Raw genomic sequence first — 20,789 nt, forward strand, 5'->3', positions numbered from 1 at the left:
ATAATACAGTCTTTATATTTTGGGCATAACTTTTCATAAGTTGGTCCAAATTAGGTGATTCAAATTTCTGGGTAACCGCAACATCATTATCTACAACTTTCATGATAACATATCTTAAGATTCGGAGTATAAGTAGATCAAATAAATTAATCTTTACAATATATAGTGTTGTGACAAAATTGAGTGTTTATAGAAGAAAATTCATATCTCATTGTAATTTGCTCCAAATTAGTTGATTCTTAAACGACATGAAACTAGACTTCTATACCTACAATTCTTATGAAGATACCAAATCCTAATAAAGAGTTTATCTTATTCAAACGCAGCTCCAAAAAAGAGTATTCTGTCAAAGATAACTCATTTCACCTACCATGGAAAGATCTAGATATATTTGACATCACTCATGACATCAATATTCTTCCATTTTACATCACCCATGACATCAATATATTTCATTAAATTTTAAGATTTTTCTTTATAATTATTTTATTTATTTATAGGTCCCTCTTTCCCACTTATAAATACCCACCTTATTTCCTCATTTTATTCATCAAGCCTTCTTAAGCAACTCTTCTCTCTATATACTTCTTCTCAAAAATAGTTTTAGTTTTAGTAGTATAAAAATACTACTCCGGTGATTCTTATACTTCGGGTAGTACACAAAACGCTCCGGCGAAAAGAAAAGGCTAGGGGTCCAAGAGTGTTCCAATTCGGAGTAAAGCTTCGGATTTAAGGTATGTAAGGCTTTCATAGCATTGGATTGAGTTCGTCCATGCGCCCAATATTTAAATTCATTATAATTGAGTTATAGTTGAGTTTTGTCCAAATCTTGAATTCTAAATGAATTAATTCTTCTTCTATTGAGTTTGATATATTTATGCATTAATATTATTATTATTGTTATCTCTCATATTATTGGAACTATTGTTCATGGCTACTTTCCCATGAATCCTAATTGATTTGATGTTCATGAATATTTTTACACATGTGTTTGAGTAAAGATGTTGGCTTTTTATTATTTTCATTGATAAAAAGAAAGTTATATGAATTAATACTATATATGTATTTTATTGAGTTTTGAAAGAGCAAAAGAGTTGAGTTTGAATGAATTTGAGCAAATTATATTTTGAGCAAGATGTTTTGATGAGATGTAAATGATGTTTTTGAAAGTATAATGATTGATGAACATGAAATGAGATGCGTTTGATGATTTAAAGTCCAATGAGACTAGATGATGAGTTTAATATGAGCACATATTTTGGGAGTAGTATTGAGCACCGAGTTGGGTAAGAGTTTAATTTACTCAAACCCTAGAACTACGTAGCCAGCGTAGGACGGAGGCTATGCCTCTTAAGTCCCAAAAAGACGACTTTGATGAGTGGATCCAAAATGGTGATGTTCTTTACCCTGGCAAAGTATTGGATGGATATGGCAATGACATCGATTCGTTGTATCATTGCAAGCTCATAAGTGATGGTTGTCGGTTAGAGAAACTCTCAACTGAGTAAGCATTTCTTATTATTATTTTAAATTTGCATTACATATAAATGTTGAGATGATGTTGAGTTCTAAGTTGAGTTTTCCTGAGAGAAATTTCGTGATATATGTCCTGACCTTTCTGCCATTTTACATACTCGTACATTCCACGTACTAACGTCATTCGACCTGCATCGTTTTATGATGCAGATACAGGTGTTAGAGATCCTTAACAGGCGCATTGTTGAAAATCATTTCTTTTCGGCTATTTGGTGAGTCATTCTTGTATTCGGAGAAACTCCTTACCCTTTTATTATTGTTAAGTGTGATGTTTCTTTTGAGGTAGCCATGGACATGTCATTGGCACCATCTGATAGTGTTAGAGGCTTCATAGACAGAGTTTAATGATGAAATTAGAGTAGTTCTTCTTTGAAACTACTTCTTCTAAAAATTTTCTTCTTTCATTTGATACTGTTGATGGAGAGCCCACATAAGTATTCTTATTAAGTCTTACGCTGATTAACGAATAACTGATGAGACCAAGTGGTTCTCTCAGAGGCTAGAGCTGGTTTTTGAGTTTCGGCCACGCCTAGGGTACCCTCTTGGGGCGTGACACTTCTTTCCTGCATGGATAGCATAAAACATCCAAAATAATGTGATAGAAATAATTTCACTTGAGTCGATCTGGTGATCTCAATAGATAGTTTCATTATCGGGACTAAATTTTATTTTCTTTACCTTCTTATTTGACACATCAGACTCTATATTATTCATATTATCATCGAAGATGTGTAAACGTGGTTTCCCTCGAGTTATGAATTTTTCATCATTTACCAGAATATAACGACAAATTTAACCAAGATCACAAAATTTCTTGAACCCAAAAAATAAACAAATAAAGAAATAAACATTATCCATTACCCATTACCTTAAGATTACCTGTTACCTGAAATTCCATGTTCCTACTTCCTTGCTTAATAGTTGTAGTCTTTCCTTTTCATATTATCAAAATACATCTCTTTAATTTTTAATGAAAAAGCAGAAAATTGAAAAAGAGTGGAAAATTTGAAGTATAATTACTCGGTAGGATATTAGAGGTACAAAATATAAATTGCAATTAAAAGTTCAAAAAGTGGCAGTACAATTGGTTGTTTCTGCTTTTGTTGTGATAATACAATTACAACTGCTGCAGATATGATATTGAACGTGATTTTTAATTTTATTTTTATTAAATAACTGTCAAAACACAATAAAAATCTTTAGACAAATTTAAATTTCTTTTATATAGAGATAGATGTATACATGGGCAATGGGGGTAGAACATGCAACTCTGCAAGTAGTTATTTTGGTGTCTATTTTAGCTTTTGTCTTTTTCACTATTTATGTTTTGTTTTGTTTTTTCTTTAAAAAATAAAATACTAATGAAATATTAACTAACTATAAAATACAGAAAATTTAAAAGCTAGATCAAAATAAAAATATAATTAGAAAAAAATAAAATTATTGGTTTATTCATTAAAACATAAACATAAAAGAAAACACATTGTTGTTTTCCATTTTTTCGTTTCCTAATAATTATGTAGAAGAAAATATGTAAATCATGATTTTTGCTATTTCAGGGAAATTGATTCCAAAAGTAACTGTACGTTTTTGCTTGTTTTGTTAATAAATAAAATTAAAATTGAAAAATAAGAGTTATATTAACTGTAGGTAACTTCCCAACTTACAATAAAAAATATATTTATTTGAGTTTTTAAAATTCATGTTAAAAATTACTAACTAATTATTAACTAAGTAATTAATTTTTGTTCTAAAACTAATACATGTCTTGATCCTATACCGCGACTTGACAGGATCTTAAGTTAGACTATCTTTCTTTTACTTATATATAGTTGCTAATTAATAAATTGGTCCTGCCAAAAATCTTAGCTTTTCTTTGATTGTTTGTCTGTATTTTGATGGCATGTGATCCATATGTAAGTTATACAAAATGTGTCGAATCAAAGTGAGTTTCGATGATATTGTAAATATAACGTAGGAAAAGGTAAACTACAAACACCAAATATTTATGAGTGGCCTAGCTTGTTACTGTACAGCTGGAGGATAAATTTCCCCATCAACATTTAATTTCATTTCCAGCCTATGGACCATTATTGTGAAGTGACTTCAACCCCCTTTCATGCACTCCAAGGCAAAAATCAACACATAACAAGACATAATTGGTGGTTTGGTCGTGTAAAATCAGTGTATACTACAAGATTAGGTTGCCTTTTTTTTTTTAGCAATGACACATATCGTAAGAAAACAAGAATGGGGAAATAATTGTAACCAGAAACTTATAGGTCATTTCGACTTTACTATTATAATAATTTACTCGACATGTGGACAACTTTAAGAGGTTGTCGATGACTTTAAATCTACATATTTTATGGCCAAACACCCTTTTACTATGTTTAAAAGAAGAAAACAATAATTGCAATTTCTTATTAGTCATCACCACATTTTTCATCCCTCTTTAATTTTAGGGGCGGGTGGATAGATAATAATGTACCGATTATTACGGCTCAAATTTCTAAATACGGTCCCTTAATATTCATACCTAGTAGTACTTATGTGTGTGAGGCCGGCGTTTAGGTTTGATTAAAATTTAAAAATGAATCCTATACATTTTAATTAAATCACTTTCAAAAGATAGAGAGAGAATTCCTCATTTTTATAGGAACTTTTATTAGAATAAATGATATCTCCAAATATAGCTCATTTGAAATAATGCACACAAGCTAACTCATCCCATTGATGGAAAATAATATAATATTCATTTACATTATATAACACAAATAGTAAAAGATAACTTTCATCTCGTTTTAAATTTTGTAATAAATATAATAAGCTTATAAATATTTAAAAATATTAAAATAGTGTGTTCAGATAATAAATAAGCTTACAAATGTCTTGGATGGTTGTTATTTTATCATAACCCATTGACATATCTAATGATACTAAATTTATGAAAATATTAAAATAATACTAAATATGGAGTAATATAATAAAACTTAAATATTATTTACAAGCAGTTTAATATAATCATTATTAATTGTATTTGGAATTTCCATTATGATAGACTAGTGTTCAGATATATAATAGAAGATAACCTACAAAATATGATTTGAAAATAGGAATTTTGTTTTTTCAAAAGATATATGATAGAGATATTACAGAAAGCTTTGAGAATCTTTAATCTTATCTAAAGTTCAATTATTTTTTGTCAATTTTTTTTTCCAACTATGTAATGCCCTTTACATATAGTAAAAAATGTAAATGATAATTATAACAAATCATACAGATACAGTTTTTATAAGTTAAATTTCTCCACTTCATATGAAAGCTATAGCAGTACTCGACATCTATTAAACAATATCAAGAACAAAGTCATATCATGCCCTCAGGAGAAAATAGTGATGATTGTCATGAATGCTACCATTGAGGACATGTACAAGAATGCCTTTGCCGTTATCTAATATTTTTTGCATAATTTCAAAAGTATTGTGAGTTTTAGTGCTAAACACTTTTAATATTGGATCCATTAAATTCAAATTCTAAATCCACCTCCATAAAAGACTAATATGAATACATTAATTATCTCGTTTATTTGCTCAAACATAGGTGCAAGCTAGAAAAATAACACTAAGTTTCTATTTATGAAAAAGATTTTTGAATTGCTAATTTTGTTTTACTTCTTATCAATTACTACCACGTTTATCACCCGTCTTTTGGATGGATAAGGGGAAGGTATGGACAAAGATTTTTGAATTGCTAATTTTGTTTTACTTCTTATCAATTAGCACCACGTTTTTCTCCCGTCTTTTGGATGGATACGGGGAAGGTATGAACAAGGGCGGAGCTAGAAGCTCGGTTGAATTCATTAATTTTTGCTTAAATAATATATTTATATTAAATTTTTTATTAAATATGTATAAATATTAAGTATAAAATCCAGTTAAAATGATTATTATAAAATTCAAAAACACATATATACTAGCTATAGTATAGCTACTATTCAAAACTTATAAAGTTAAAATTCTGGCTCGATCTATCATCTAGTCTTTTTAGGCTTTTTGTCATTGATAACGTGGTACAATGAATATGATCTCTTCTCGTTATCTTTATCCCTATAAATAGCAGTGCAGAGTTTGCCATTTTTCTCATCACAGAAATATTGCTTCTTCTTACAGCATAATGGCAAAGCAACCGGGAGGCATTATCGATGTTCCATGCCCAAACAGCCTTGAATTCCAAGATCTTGCTCGTTTTGCTGTCGATGATTATAATCACAAACATCCTGACAGTGTAACGAATTTTACTTTGATTTAACAACCATATTGACACCTATTTAGCTTGTTATTAAAAGTTAATTACATGTATAATTATACGTATGATAGATCAATATCTATACATCGTCAGTGTACGAAATTTAAAATGCATTATTATATGTATATATTAACCAGATGTGTTTTTGAAGAATAATCAGTTTTGAATTTGTATTTCAGAATGGTCTTTTGGAGTTTGGAAAAGTATTGAATGTGCAGCAACAAGTAGTTGACGGGTACATGTACTATATAACACTTGAAGCTACTAAAAATGGAAAGAAGAAAGAATATGAAGCCAAGATTTGGGTGAAGAAATGGGAGGACTTCAAAAAGGTTGTAGAATTTAATCTTGTTGGTGATGATGGCCCAAAGCCTGCGGGAGGCATTATTGACCTTTCATGCGAAAATAACCTCGAATTCCAAGATCTTGCTCGTTTTGCTGTTCATGAATATAATAAAAACAAGGTTATAATGACTTACTTCTTTCTCTCTATAACGTTTTTTCGTTAATTTCACATTAATTTCAAGTTATATGTGTTTGTATGTAGATCGTTAGTGCACATAACTTAAACTCTCTATCGATCACATCACGCGTTTGCTATTAAAATAAGGTTAACTCTTTTTATTACTAAATATTCATGACTTATTAATTGTTTCAGAATTCAGCATTGGAGTTTGTGAACGTTTTGGGCGTGAAGGAACAAATAGTTGCTGGAATAATGTACTATATAACACTTGAAGCAACTGATGGTGGAAAGAAGAAAAAATATGAAGCCAAGATTTGGGTGAAGAAATGGGAGGACTTCAAAAAAGTTGTAGAATTTAATCTTGCTGGTGATGATGGCCCAAAGCCCGGAGGCATTATCGACGTTCCATGCCCAAATAACCTCGAATTCCAAGATCTTGCTCGTTTTGCTGTCAATGATTATAATAAAAAAAAGGTTATAATGACTTACTTCTTTCTCTCTATAACGTTTTTTTCGTTAATTTCATATTAATTCCAAGTTATATGTGTTTGTATGTAGATCATTAGTGCACAGAATTTAAACTCTCTATCGATCACATCACGAGTTTCCTACTAAAATAAGGCTAACTCTTTTTATTACTAAATATTCACGACTTATTAATTGTTTCAGAATTCTGCATTGGAGTTTGTGAATGTTTTGGGCGTGAAGGAACAAATAGTTGCTGGAATAATGTACTATATAACACTTGAAGCAACTGATGGTGGAAAGAAGAAAACATATGAAGCCAAGATTTTGGTGAAGGAATGGGAGAAATTCAAGGAAGTTCAACAATTCAAGCAGCTTCTTGGTGATGAATGAATCTACTCTTATGTTGGTGAGAAATGAAGTTACTATTATGTTGGTGAGAAATAAATCTAGTTTATTTATCTGGATTGTATTATTTGAATGTTGTGTGGCATGAAGTTAGTATTATGTTTGTGAGAAATAATGACAGATTTATTAATCTGGATGTATTTGTATGTTGTGTTGTAAGCGTTTATCAATAAATTTAAAGTTTTTACGTTTGACGTATATATTTCATATTTAATTATGTGTGTGAACTCTCCATCGATCATGATTCCAAGTTCCAACTCATGGCGTGTATTAGTCACATGTCTCATGTTGTACGCATAAATCTGTGTTTTTAACCAGTTTTTAAACGGATTTAAATCTCAAATAAAACTCTCGAACATCTTAGTTGAACCTATATAATCCCAATTGAAATAGTCTTATTCTCCACTTTTTAGCCCATATATCTTTGCGGAGTCAGCTTAATTCACAACAATAAATGCACTAATATGATGAACAGAATAAATTTCATTAACCAAGAATAATAAGAATAAAGCATTACGCTTATAGTAATATTTTACTATATATGTGTCTACATTAGAAATGTTAATGTAGATATAACTAAAATGCTATGGTTTATTTTCGTATAAGCATATAAGATATCTAAATTTAACATTTAAATGGGGGAAGGTGTAGTTTATATCACTGTGTTATATGCTAAGTGTACCTCCCTAGCTGGCTGACAAGAAAAGTGGGCACCTCCCCCTACCCAAAACAATTAATTACTGGAAATTGTTTGAAATGTCTGTTTTAAGCTCATTAATAACATTTGCAGTACTGCTATTTTGTTTTATTGTATTAGTCAAGAAAATAGTTCTCTATCTATTGAATGGTTAGCTCAAATTTTAAATTTCGACCCGATTGTAGATATGAATTATTTTGAGTGAATAATATATCAAAAAATTCGAAATATTAAGTGGAGCTCATATTTTAAATTTGGGATTGTTTAAATAAGACTTGAATAGGTCGGGATTGAAGAAAAAAACAGCTTGTGAGGAAGATGAGCTACTACAAAATGTATAGATATTGTATAATTAGTGTATATAAATGTATATAAACCTCTAGGACATAGTTATACATCATATATACATGCAGCTATTTTTGTTGAATTTTTTTTTTGGGTGATTTGTACGATTATGTAAGAAGCGCAATATTATTCATGACTTACTAGTTCCCATGCTTCAAATGCATTGTTACTAAGTGGATTAGTTGATTAATTATTCATGACTTACTAGTTCTTTTATTTGAACAATATATACTCTGTGTATTTCATAATGCTCTTTTGGAGTTTGTAGAGATTTTGAATGTGAAGGAACAAGTAGTTGGTGGAATAATATACTAGTATATAACACTTAGCAATTGATGATGGAAAGAAGAAAATATATGAGACCAAGATTTGGGTGAATGAATGGGAGGACTTCAATGAAGTTCAAGAATTCAAGCTTGTTGGTGATGATTACTCTAAGTATATAATCTTATTGAGCATCAAATCTTTTGGCTACTAAAAAAGGGATCGGCATTAGTAATTGGTCATATATGATTAAAGAATTAGAAGGTTACAGTCCCAAGATGAAGGTAACAAGAGTATTAAGGGATTTCCCACCAGTAAGCTAACTAAAATACAATACAAATGGGGCTTCGAGGGAAACTTCAGGTATAAGCTCCTATGCCTTCTTTTGAGGAATGAAAGAGGGGATTTACTTAGTGCAAGGGGAGCTACTATTGAAAACACCACTAACATTGTAGCAGAGACGAAGACGATTCTAGAAGCATGTAAACATAGCAGATAGTAACAACAGAATAACATAATCATTCAAATAGACTTTATGCTATTGTACAAAATTCTAGAAGGAAAATCGCATGTCCCTAGAGAATCACAAAGATGGTGACAGAAATCAAAACATCCTTATAGGACAAACAACATACATTCCAGCATATTCATAGTGAAGGAAATCAAATAGCAGACTACTTGACAAATATTGCAATCGATAAAGGAGGGTGCAATCACCGAGATTTCAGCAGTTTGGAAGTAGCAGTAAGAAATATCATTAACACTGATAAATTGAAATATCCTTATTTGAGAGTAACTCCAACAAAGGGATAGATGGGACTGAGAGGTTCAAAGTGTTAGGTGTTTTGTTTTTGATTATTTGTTTATTTATTTCCTACTCGACTGGCCATGTAGGGAATAAGTTTTGCTCGAGGTGGCCCGAGGTGGTGTAATGTGGTATTTATACTCATTACTTTATCAATAAAATACCTAAATTTAACAAAAAAAAACTCTAAGTGTATAATTTTTTTTGATTTTCCATCCGGTGTTCGGAGCCCGTGGAGCCTTGACTAAATTCGAATCGCGCACTGCAAGGCTCATTCGGAAGTGGCGCTCCCAACAGAATTTTTTCCATACCCGAGGCTCAAACCCATAACCCATGGTGGTAGTTCTAAGTGTATATCACTACTACTATAAAGTTTTTAATTAAGATAAATAAGGGATAGTTACAAAAATATACAATTAGCCAACTTATATTGTAAACATTTAGTCCGAAACTTACATTATAAATATTTAGCCAAAGTCATAATTCGGTATACAACATTATATATCCGGTATTTAATAATATACAAATTTTTCATATTTTACTTTTTACAAAAATATTTTAAAACTTGATATACACTATTAAACACCAAGTGAAAGTGAAAATTACTTCTAAACATACCTAGAATAAGAAGAAAAGAGAAAACAGAAGAGGAAGATGAATGAAAAAAGGAATTGAAATAAAAGGTAAAATATTTTTAAAAAAAAAAACTAAATGGAGTAATGGGCCACTAGCTGAAAAGTAACATTTCTTTCCTTTGCTATTGGGCCAAATTGGTAGAAACTTAAAAGGGAAACTTACGTAAATATACAATATTAAGAAAATATTTATCATTTATAGCAATAAAAAAATAATTTTACTGAACACTTATAATACATTTATAATACAGTTTTAATACATATTGCAGAGAACTATTTATAAAACATATATAATACAAGTTTTATAGATGGATAATACATTTATTACATATTTTAATAGACTTATAATACATTATGTTAGTTTCTTACTACACATACATAATATATATTTTAAAACACTTATAATACATTTATATTGTATGCATAATTCACTTTTAATACAAGTGTAGATTTATCATAATATTGCTATATATTGCTATAAATGGTAATAAATAAAAAATATCGCTAAAATCAGTAATTAATTTTTAAAAAGCACTCAATCAAGTAATTTTCCCAACTTAAAACATGGGCTAAATTTATTAGCATTAGACAGAAAATCAAGATACATAAGAGTGTAATTTTCTCTAAATAAATGGGAAAATTTCATTAAAATACAAACTAAACTTACATTGAATAGCCCAAATTTAACATTATAATTTTTTAGCCCAAAACATAATTTGGTATACAATAATATATATTTGCTATATATAAAACTTTCATATATTTTTTATAAAATATTTAAGAACTTGATATACAATATTATACTTCTAATATACAATACAACAACAATAACCCAGTGAAATCCCACAACGTGGGGTCTAGAGAGGGTAAAGTGTACGCAGACCTTACTCCTACAATATCATACAAAATTACAAGAGATATTTATACACCATATACAACAATATACAATTTTATACTCTAATATACAAATCACATTTTGTCAAACTTCGTCGACTGATTCTCTCAAACGACAAGATGGTATCTTTTGAAAATTTGCGGAGAGGTAGATCTAGTGACAACATGTTATTCTGAATAGGTGAGATGTCATGAATCACGACAACATTTGATTGAAAAAAACAATTTCAAAATTCTTGGGACTTCGCTCTTGAGATTTTGCTACATTAATCGCATCTTTAATTTGTAATTTTTCAAAGTTGTTGATGAAATTTTGAGACAGTTCTTATTGAGTTGGATTCGTTTCATAAAGATATAATACTTGAATCTGAGTTTGGATTTTTCGAGGTTGAGAGGAGGTTGTAGCCACATAGCAGTTCTCTAGAATTTGTAAGTTCCTCTTTTGAGTCAATTCAGATAAGTATTGATAACTTAGACTAAATTATGTAAAATAACCTTGTGGATTGCATTAAAGTATAATCATCTAGCAAATAAAATGGTACTTAGTTTACCATGTCCCTGTTTATGTATGTGATATTGAGTTGTATAGAATGTGTCTCTTACATTAGACTAGTATAAGTATCCGCACGATGCGCGGATTGTATACATTTATTTATATATAATGAGGTGTAAAACTAAATAATATGTTTTTCATCTTTAACGGTTATTTTTATAGTACTTTTAAAATGAAGAAATATTTGAAAAGCAGCGACTCACGGATTGTATATTGTTATTCATATTTCATGGGGCGTATAATTGAATAAGATGCAACTCAACTTTAACTATTATTGTATACGTACTTTCAAAAAACAGGAAATATTTTTAAAGCAATATTGTTAGTTGACTTGATTTGGATGGAAATTTGATAGCAAAAAATATTTAATCATTTAGACACAAAGTTTGAGTATTATAGGATATTATTGGTAACGATATGTAAACGTATAGTACCTTCATCATTAACATCAGAACATCACTTCCTTTTTTATAAAAAATAATTTCATTTTTGGCCTATAATGTAATAGGGATTATTAAAGTTTTATCGACGTTTGACCATAAAAAATTTCAAATCTTTTTTCGCTTGAACTCCAAAAAATAGGTTTGGCCATAAAATTTCGGAATTTAACTTCAAATTGAATTTCAGAAATTTCATTGATTTGAAAAACAACAAAGATATGTTTTAATTTTTTTATCACTCTAAGCTTACTCACAAAAAGTCAAAAATATTTTTAATTTGTTACTCATGGCTAAACACAATTCATTACTCCTTACTCTGATATTATTATCTGTCCATATTTAGACACCACATATGTAAAAAATATGAACTGTAGCTACCTTCTCAGATAATATATGATAGCTATAGTAATTAATTTAGGTAATAAAAAGCTAGTCAAAACTCATCCATAATCAAGAAGAGTTCCACTAAAATTTATCATGCCGCTTCAAATCTTTGAAATGAAATATCAGTTGGAAATATATTTGCTTTTAAACGGCATTGGCATGTAATGTGATGATAGGAATGAATTTTTTTATTTTTTTTTAATGGAGTTGTTAAAGTCTTAACCATATGATTTATGAATTTATCTTTACCTCTTATTTTTTTCGTAGCTAAAAGCATCAGAAGGCAAGTCTCTAGTTAGCCTACAACTCTTTTTCATTTGTTTCTTGGAAGCACTATTAAGTAGTGTAATAGAAAACATAATTAGTTGCATGAAGACAATATCTTTGAAGTAGCTCCAGATATTATGGATGGATATCCATATTTATATCCGTTGGGTAAGCTATTTTTTATCCATGTTAAAAATGTATGAGTAAGATATTTATTTTATCTATTTTTATTGAACTCATTTTCGATCGATCCATATCTGACTCGACCCACTTATTTGCACCTTATAATTGCTTCAAATTACAACAACTTGTCTTTCAATAAATATTTAGCCTCTGTGAGCTTTATTTGAACTTTTTCCTCCCTCGTAGCCTAAGTCATATGAATAATTTCCTCTCTTTGTCCATTTTTTCCTCAACCGATTGATCTATAATTTATTCGATGATATATGATTGACAAGTTCTTCACACACTTGCTCCAATGCTTCTCTCCCCTTTTCCTCTTTAGAGAGTTATCTGGCAATCTTCTTGTTCATCGATTCAAAATTTTTACGTGTCTTGCGCTTGTTTTCTACCTTGGCCTTCAATACAACGACTTGAGCCGTTTTGAACTTATAATCCATAAAGGTGAGATCCCAAAAGGATGCTGCAATTTTGCATAGTAGAAATAAGGATATTGAGTCGCTGAATATGTTTAAGCATCCATGAGCTTTTCGTGTTGGCTTGAATTTATCCTGATTGCAGAAAGTAACACAGGACATAATGCACAATGAGAAGACATTAAAAGAATTATGATATTCTAGCTACTAAACAAAAAGGTTGGAGAACTGCAACCTCCTACCTTTGGACAACTCTTCTGAATGTGGTGCATTATTTCCACTTGATCAGGAAAGGATTTAGATATACCAATTTTACACAAATAATCAATTAGAATAGAAAAAGAATAGAGACAGAGGATGATTGCTAAATTTTTCTCTTGTAGTACAACTTTGATATTGATAAAAATAAGTAGTTAGTAACATATAAATCTTAGCAAATCTCGACACTTGACAAAGATGTCTTCCCTAACGTTCAATGTTCAAACAAAGAATGATCATTGTTATAGTAGTAGCCAAATTCTTAATTAAGCATTAGAATCAAATAACTTGCAAGTTATCATTAACTTTTACAACAGTTGATTCATTCTTCGATATACTTTTCTTGGCAGAATTATTTGCAGGAGATCATGTCCTACAAAAAGAATACCCGACCAAAAAAATTAAAGATATGAAAATGTTTGGGGGAGGAAGCACCACAACTAAAGTTTGATATGATGAAAATAATGAAAATAAATTGGACACGAGAATTTTACGTGGAAACCCCTCTAAATGATAGAAGGGAAAAACCACGGGGTAGAAGGATCTCACTATTTTAATATGGAGTACACAGCTCTCAAATACAAGGAGAAAACAACAATTAACACTTCTCTCTTGTAAAAGGAACAACTACTAAAGAGGACACTCAAGACTAAAATATTTATCTTGATGTATAACTCTCTCTGTATTCTTACTCTCTCTTTCTGGGATGGGATAAATGAGGGCAAGAGGTCTTCTATTTATAGGAAACTAGAAACGCGTAAAATCCGCGTATTGAACCTCCCCTTTTGACTACGCGTTCAAAACGCATTTTGTTCTTTTTTTTACTACGCGTTCAAAACGCGTTTTGTTCCTTTTCGACTACGCGTTCAAAACGTGTTTTGTTGACTACGCGTTCAAAACGCGTTTTGACTATCTTGCAGAAAATACATAAAAATGTTCAAGAATTCTATTTGTTGATGTTGATACACTAGGTCACCCAAGAACTTCATCTGTCCTACATAAAGAATACGTGATCAAAAAAATTGAAGAAAACAATAGTCATAAAAATCAAATCCACTCACCAAATTAAAGATTCCTCAAGAAATTTTTTGACTCTTTCAAAATATGTTTTCTTTGCTAAGGCAAATTAAATAATCCTGATCACCGCTCCCTTCTTTCCTGCATGGATAGCATAAAACATCCAAAATAATGTGATAGAAATAATTTCACTTGAGTCGATCTGGTGAACTCAATAGATAGTTTCATTATCGGTACTAATTCTTTACCTTCTTATTTGACACATCAGACTCTATATTATTCATATTATCATCGAAGATGTGTAAACATGATTGTCCTCGAGTTGCGGATTTTTTTATCATTTACCAGAATATAACGACAAATTTAACCAAGATCACAAAATTTCTTGAACCCAAAAATAAACAATTAAAGAAATAAACATTATCCATTATCCATTATCCATTACCTTAAGATTACCTGTTACCTGAAATTCCATGTTCCTACTTCCTTGCATAATACTTGTGGTCTTTTCTTTTCATATTATCAAAATACATCTCTTTAATTTTTCAACCATCAATGAAAAAGCAGAAAATTGAAAAAGAGTGGAAAATTTGAAGTATAATTACTCGGTAGGATATTAGAAGTACAAAATATAAATTGCAGTTAAAAATTCAAAAAGTGGCAGTACAATTGGTGGTTTCTGCTTTTGTTGTGATAATACAATTACAACTGCTGCAGATATGATATTAAACGTGATTTTTAATTTTATTTTTATTAAATAACTGTCAAAACACAATAAAAATCTTTAGACAAATTTAAATTTCTTTTATATAGAGATAGATGTATACATGGGCAATGGGGGTAGAACATGCAACTCTGCAAGTAGTTATTTTGGTGTCTATTTTAGCTTTTGTCTTTTTCACTATTTATGTTTTGTTTTGTTTTTTCTTTAAAAAATAAAATACTAATGAAATATTAACTAACTATAAAATACAGAAAAATTAAAAGCTAGATCAAAATAAAAATATAATTAGAAAAAAATAAAATTATTGGTTTATTCATTAAAACATAAACATAAAAGAAAACACATTGTTATTTTCCTTTTTTTTGTTTCCTAATAATTATGTAGAAGAAAATATGTAAATCATGATTTTTGCTATTTCAGGGAAATTGATTCCAAAAGTAACTGTACGTTTTTGCTTATTTTTTTAATAAATAAAATTAAAATTGAAAAATAAGAGTTATATTAACTGTAGGTAACTTCCCAACGTACAATAAAAAATATATTTATTTGAGTTTTTAAAATTCATGTTAAAAATTACTAACTAATTATTAACTAACTAACTAATTTTTGTTCTAAAACTAATACATATACAACCACTTGACAGGATCCTAAGTTAGACTATCTTCCTTTTACTTATATATAGTTGCTAATTAATATATTGGTCCTGCCAAGAATCTTGGCTTTTCTTTGATTGTTTGTCTGCATTTTGATGGTATGTGATCCATATGCAAGTTATCCAAAATGTGTAGAATCAAAGTGAGTTTCGATGATATTGTAAATGTAACGTTGGAAAAGGTAAACTACAAATACCAAATATTTATGAGTGGCCTAGCTGGTTACTTGTACAGCTAGAGGATAAATTTCCCCATCAACATTTAATTTCACGTACTGTAATTTCCAGCCTATTGTCATGACCCGCCAATTGATCATGAAGACGGAAGAAAGATCAAGAGTTTTGGAGAGGTTAATAGAAGGCTCTAGAATGTTCAAGAGAATTCTTGAAGAAGGTAGAAGAACCTAGAGTCTTGGAGAGGTTAGTGGAAGACTCTAGATTTTTGTAGAAGCTTGTGGAGAAGTCTTGAAAGACTTGGAATTCTCTAGAGTGTGTGAAGAGTTTTAGAGTAGGAACTTCTTTATAAATATGGAAGGACTTGTATAGTAAATTTTATTTACACTTAGGCCCCTTAGGAGTAGCATAAATAAAGGGGGCATTCATTTGTAGCAAACCATCAAGCAATCAAGCATTCTTCCAAAGCAATACAAAAGCCTTCTTCGTAAAAGTTCTTCTGTCTTTCTTACAGTCTAGCGGTCCCTTAGCGATCTAGTCTTAAAGACTTACTTGAGCTTGCAAGATCGTGAAAGATTCGTAAGTAAGTTGTCAAGTGCCGCACAGAAGTCTTAATTGAAGTCTAAGTCCGTGACACTATGAACCATTATTGTGAAGTGACTTAAACCCCCTTTCATGCACTCCAAGGAAAAAATCAACACATAACAAGACATAATTGGTGGTTTGGTCATGTAAAATCGGTGTATACTACAAGATTAGGTTGCCTTTTCTTTTAGCAATGGCACATGTCGTAAGAAAAAAAGATTGGGAAAAAATTATAACCAAAAACTTACAGGTCATTTCGACTTTGTTATTATAATAATTCACTCGATATGCAGACAAGTTTAAGAGGTTGTCGATGACTTATGGCCAAACACCCTTTTACTATGTTTAAAAGAAGAAAACAATAATTGCAATTTCTTATTAGTCATCACCGCATTTTTCATCCCTCTTTAATTTTAGGGGATGGATATATAATAATGTACCGATTATTATGGCTCAAATTTCTAAATACGGTCCCTTAATATTCATACCTAGTAATACTTATGTGTGTGAGGCCGACGTTTAGGTTTGATTAAAATTTAAAAGTGAATCCTATAGATAGAGAGAGAATTCCTCATTTTTATAGGAACTTTTATTAGAATAAATGATATCTCCAATTATAGGTCATTTGAAATAATGCACACAATAGTAAAAGATAACTTTCATCTCGTTTTAAATTTTGTAATAAATATAATAAGCTTATAAATATTTTAAAATATTAAAATAGTGTGTTCAGATAATAAATAAGCTTACAAATGTCTTGGATGGTTGTTATTTTATCATAATCCATTGACATATCTAATGATACTAAATTTATGAAAATATTAAAATAATACTAAATATGGAGTAATATAATAAAACTTAAATATTATTTACAAGCAGTTTAATATAATCATTATTAATTGTATTTGGAATTTCCATTATGATAGACTAGTGTTCAGATATATAATAGAAGATAACCTACAAAATATGATTTGAAAATAGGAATTTTGTTTTTTCAAAAGATATATGATAGAGATATTACAGAAAGCTTTGAGAATCTTTAATCTTATCTAAAGTTCAATTTTTTTTTGTCAATTTTTTTTTCCAATTATGTAATGCCCTTTACATATAGTAAAAAATGTAAATGATAATTATAACAAACCATACAGATACAGTTTTTATAAGTTAAATTTCTCCACTTCATATGAAAGCTATAGCAGTACTCGACATCTATTAAACAATATCAAGAACAAAGTCATATCATGCCCTCAGGAGAAAATAGTGATGATTGTCATGAATGCTATCATTGAGGATATGTACAAGAATGCCTTTGCCGTTATCTAATATTTTTTGCATAATTTCAAAAGTATTGTGAGTTTTAGTGCTAAACACTTTTAAAATTGGATCCATTAAATTCAAATTCTAAATCCACCTCCATAAAAGACTAATATGAATACATTAATTATCTCGTTTACTTGCTCAAACATAGGTGCAAGCTAGAAAAATAACACTACATTTCTATTTATGAAAAAGATTTTTGAATTGCTAATTTTGTTTTTGTTCTTATCAATTAGTACCACGTTTTCCACCCGTCTTTTGGATGGATATGGGGAAGGTATGGACAAGGGCGGAGCTAGAAGCTCGGTTGAATTCATTATTTTTTGTTTAAATAGTATATTTGTATTAAAAATTTTATTAAATATATATAAATATTAAGTTTAGATCCATTAAATTCAAATTCTAAATCCACCTCCATAAAAGACTAATATGAATACATTAATTATCTCGTTTATTTGCTCAAACATAGGTGCAAGCTAGAAAAATAACACTAAGTTTCTATTTATGAAAAAGATTTTTGAATTGCTAATTTTGTTTTACTTCTTATCAATTACTACCACGTTTATCACCCGTCTTTTGGATGGATAAGGGGAAGGTATGGACAAAGATTTTTGAATTGCTAATTTTGTTTTACTTCTTATCAATTAGCACCACGTTTTTCTCCCGTCTTTTGGATGGATACGGGGAAGGTATGAACAAGGTACGGTTGAGTTCATTAATTTTTGCTTAAATAATATATTTATATTAAATTTTTTATTAAATATGTATAAATATTAAGTTTAGAATCCAGTTAAAATGATTATTATAAAATTCAAAAAACATATATATAGCTATAGTATAGCTACTATTCAAAACTTATAAAATTGAAATTCTGACTCGATCTATCATCTAGTCTTTTTAGGCTTTTTGTCATTGATAACGTGGTACAATGAATATGATCTCTTCTCGTTATCTTTATCCCTATAAATAGCCGTGCAGAGTTTGCCATTTTTCTCATCACAGAAATATTCCTTCTTCTTACAGCATAATGGCAAAGCAATCGGGAGGCATTATCGATGTTCCATGCCCAAACAGCCTTGAATTTCAAGATCTTGCTCGTTTTGCTGTCGATGATTATAATCACAAACATCCTGACAGTGTAACGAATTTTACTTTGATTTAACAACCATATTGACACCTATTTAGCTTGTTATTAAAAGTTATTCCAAGTTATATGTGTTTGTATGTAGATCGTTAGTGCACATAACTTAAACTCTCTATCGATCACATCACGCGTTTGTTATTAAAATAAGGCTAACTCTTTTTATTACTAAATATTCATGACTTATTAATTGTTTCAGAATTCTGCATTGGAGTTTGTGAACGTTTTGGGCGTGAAGGAACAAATAGTTGATGGAATAATGTACTATATAACACTTGAAGCAACTGATGGTGGAAAGAAGAAAAAATATGAAGCCAAGATTTGGGTGAAGAAATGGGAGGACTTCAAAAAAGTTGTAGAATTTAATCTTGTTGGTGATGATGGCCCAAAGCCGGGAGGCATTATCGACGTTTCATGCGAAAATAACCTGGAATTCCAAGATCTTGCTCGTTTTGCTGTCGATGATTATAATCACAAACATCCTGTAACGAATTTTACTTTGATTTAACAACCATATTGACACCTATTTAGCTTGTTATTAAAAGTTATTCCAAGTTATATGTGCTTGTATGTAGATAGTTAGTGCACAGAACTTAAACTCTCTATTGATCACATCACGCGTTTGCTATTAAAATAAGGCTAACTCTTTTTATTACTAAATATTCATGACTTATTAATTGTTTCAGAATTCTGCATTGGAGTTTGTGAACGTTTTGGGCGTGAAGGAACAAATAGTTGATGGAATAATGTACTATATAACACTTGAAGCAACTGATGGTGGAAAGAAGAAAAAATATGAAGCCAAGATTTGGGTGAAGAAATGGGAGGACTTCAAAAAAGTTGTAGAATTTAATCTTGTTGGTGATGATGGCCCAAAGCCGGGAGGCATTATCGACGTTTCATGCGAAAATAACCTGGAATTCCAAGATCTTGCTCGTTTTGCTGTCGATGATTATAATCACAAACATCCTGTAACGAATTTTACTTTGATTTAACAACCATATTGACACCTATTTAGCTTGTTATTAAAAGTTATTCCAAGTTATATGTGTTTGTATGTAGATAGTTAGTGCACAGAACTTAAACTCTCTATTGATCACATCACGCGTTTGCTATTAAAATAAGGCTAACTCTTTTTATTACTAAATATTCATGACTTATTAATTGTTTCAGAATTCTGTATTGGAGTTTGTGAACGTTTTGGGCGTGAAGGAACAAATAGTTGATGGAATAATGTACTATATAACACTTGAAGCAACTGATGGTGGAAAGAAGAAAAAATATGAAGCCAAGATTTGGGTGAAGGAATGGGAGAAATTCAAGGAAGTTCAACAATTCAAGCAGCTTCTTGGTGATGAATGAATCTACTCTTATGTTGGTGAGAAATGAAGTTACTATTATGTTGGTGAGAAATAAATCTAGTTTATTTATCTGGATTGTATTATTTGAATGTTGTGTGGCATGAAGTTAGTATTATGTTTGTGAGAAATAATGACAGATTTATTAATCTGGATGTATTTGTATGTTGTGTTGTAAGCGTATATCAATAAATTTAAAGTTTTTACGTTTGACGTATATATTTCATATTTAATTATGTGTGTGAACTCTCCATCGATCATGATTCCAAGTTCCAACTCATGGCGTGTATTAGTCACACGTCTCATGTTGTACGCATAAATCTGTGTTTTTAACCAGTTTTTAAACGGATTTAAATCTCAAATCTGGAACATCTTAGTTGAACCTATATAATCTCAATTAAAACAGTCTTATTCTCCACTTTTTAACCCATATGTCCTTGCGGAGTCGGCTTAATTCACAATAATAAATGCACTAATATGATGAACACAATAAATTTCAT

The 20,789-nt window shown here is 30.0% G+C and overlaps 1 protein-coding gene across 1 annotated transcript; it reads left to right on the forward strand.

Moving 5' to 3' along the window:
* The first annotated feature begins 5,663 nt into the window (after positions 1-5,663).
* Positions 5,664-20,502, forward strand: LOC129898986 (multicystatin-like). The gene is made up of 6 exons (XM_055973720.1): positions 5,664-5,823; positions 6,024-6,308; positions 6,503-6,784; positions 19,131-19,415; positions 19,618-19,902; positions 20,105-20,502. The coding sequence occupies exons 1-6, from the start codon at positions 5,713-5,715 to the stop codon at positions 20,291-20,293; spliced, it is 1,437 nt and encodes a 478-aa protein (XP_055829695.1). The 5' UTR covers positions 5,664-5,712; the 3' UTR covers positions 20,294-20,502.
* Positions 20,503-20,789: the final 287 nt, after the last annotated feature.

This window comes from Solanum dulcamara, chromosome 8, assembly GCF_947179165.1.
Source record: "Solanum dulcamara chromosome 8, daSolDulc1.2, whole genome shotgun sequence".
Lineage (NCBI taxonomy): Eukaryota > Viridiplantae > Streptophyta > Magnoliopsida > Solanales > Solanaceae > Solanum > Solanum dulcamara.

Bases quoted from the DNA above. Each gene is read 5' to 3' on its own strand.
- LOC129898986 (XM_055973720.1), top strand. From the start codon at position 5,713: ATGGCAAAGCAACCGGGAGGCATTATCGATGTTCCATGCCCAAACAGC. The intron at 6,309-6,502 runs GTTATAATGACT...TAATTGTTTCAG, and splicing joins ATGAATATAATAAAAACAAG to AATTCAGCATTGGAGTTTGT. The intron at 6,785-19,130 runs GTTATAATGACT...TAATTGTTTCAG, and splicing joins ATGATTATAATAAAAAAAAG to AATTCTGCATTGGAGTTTGT.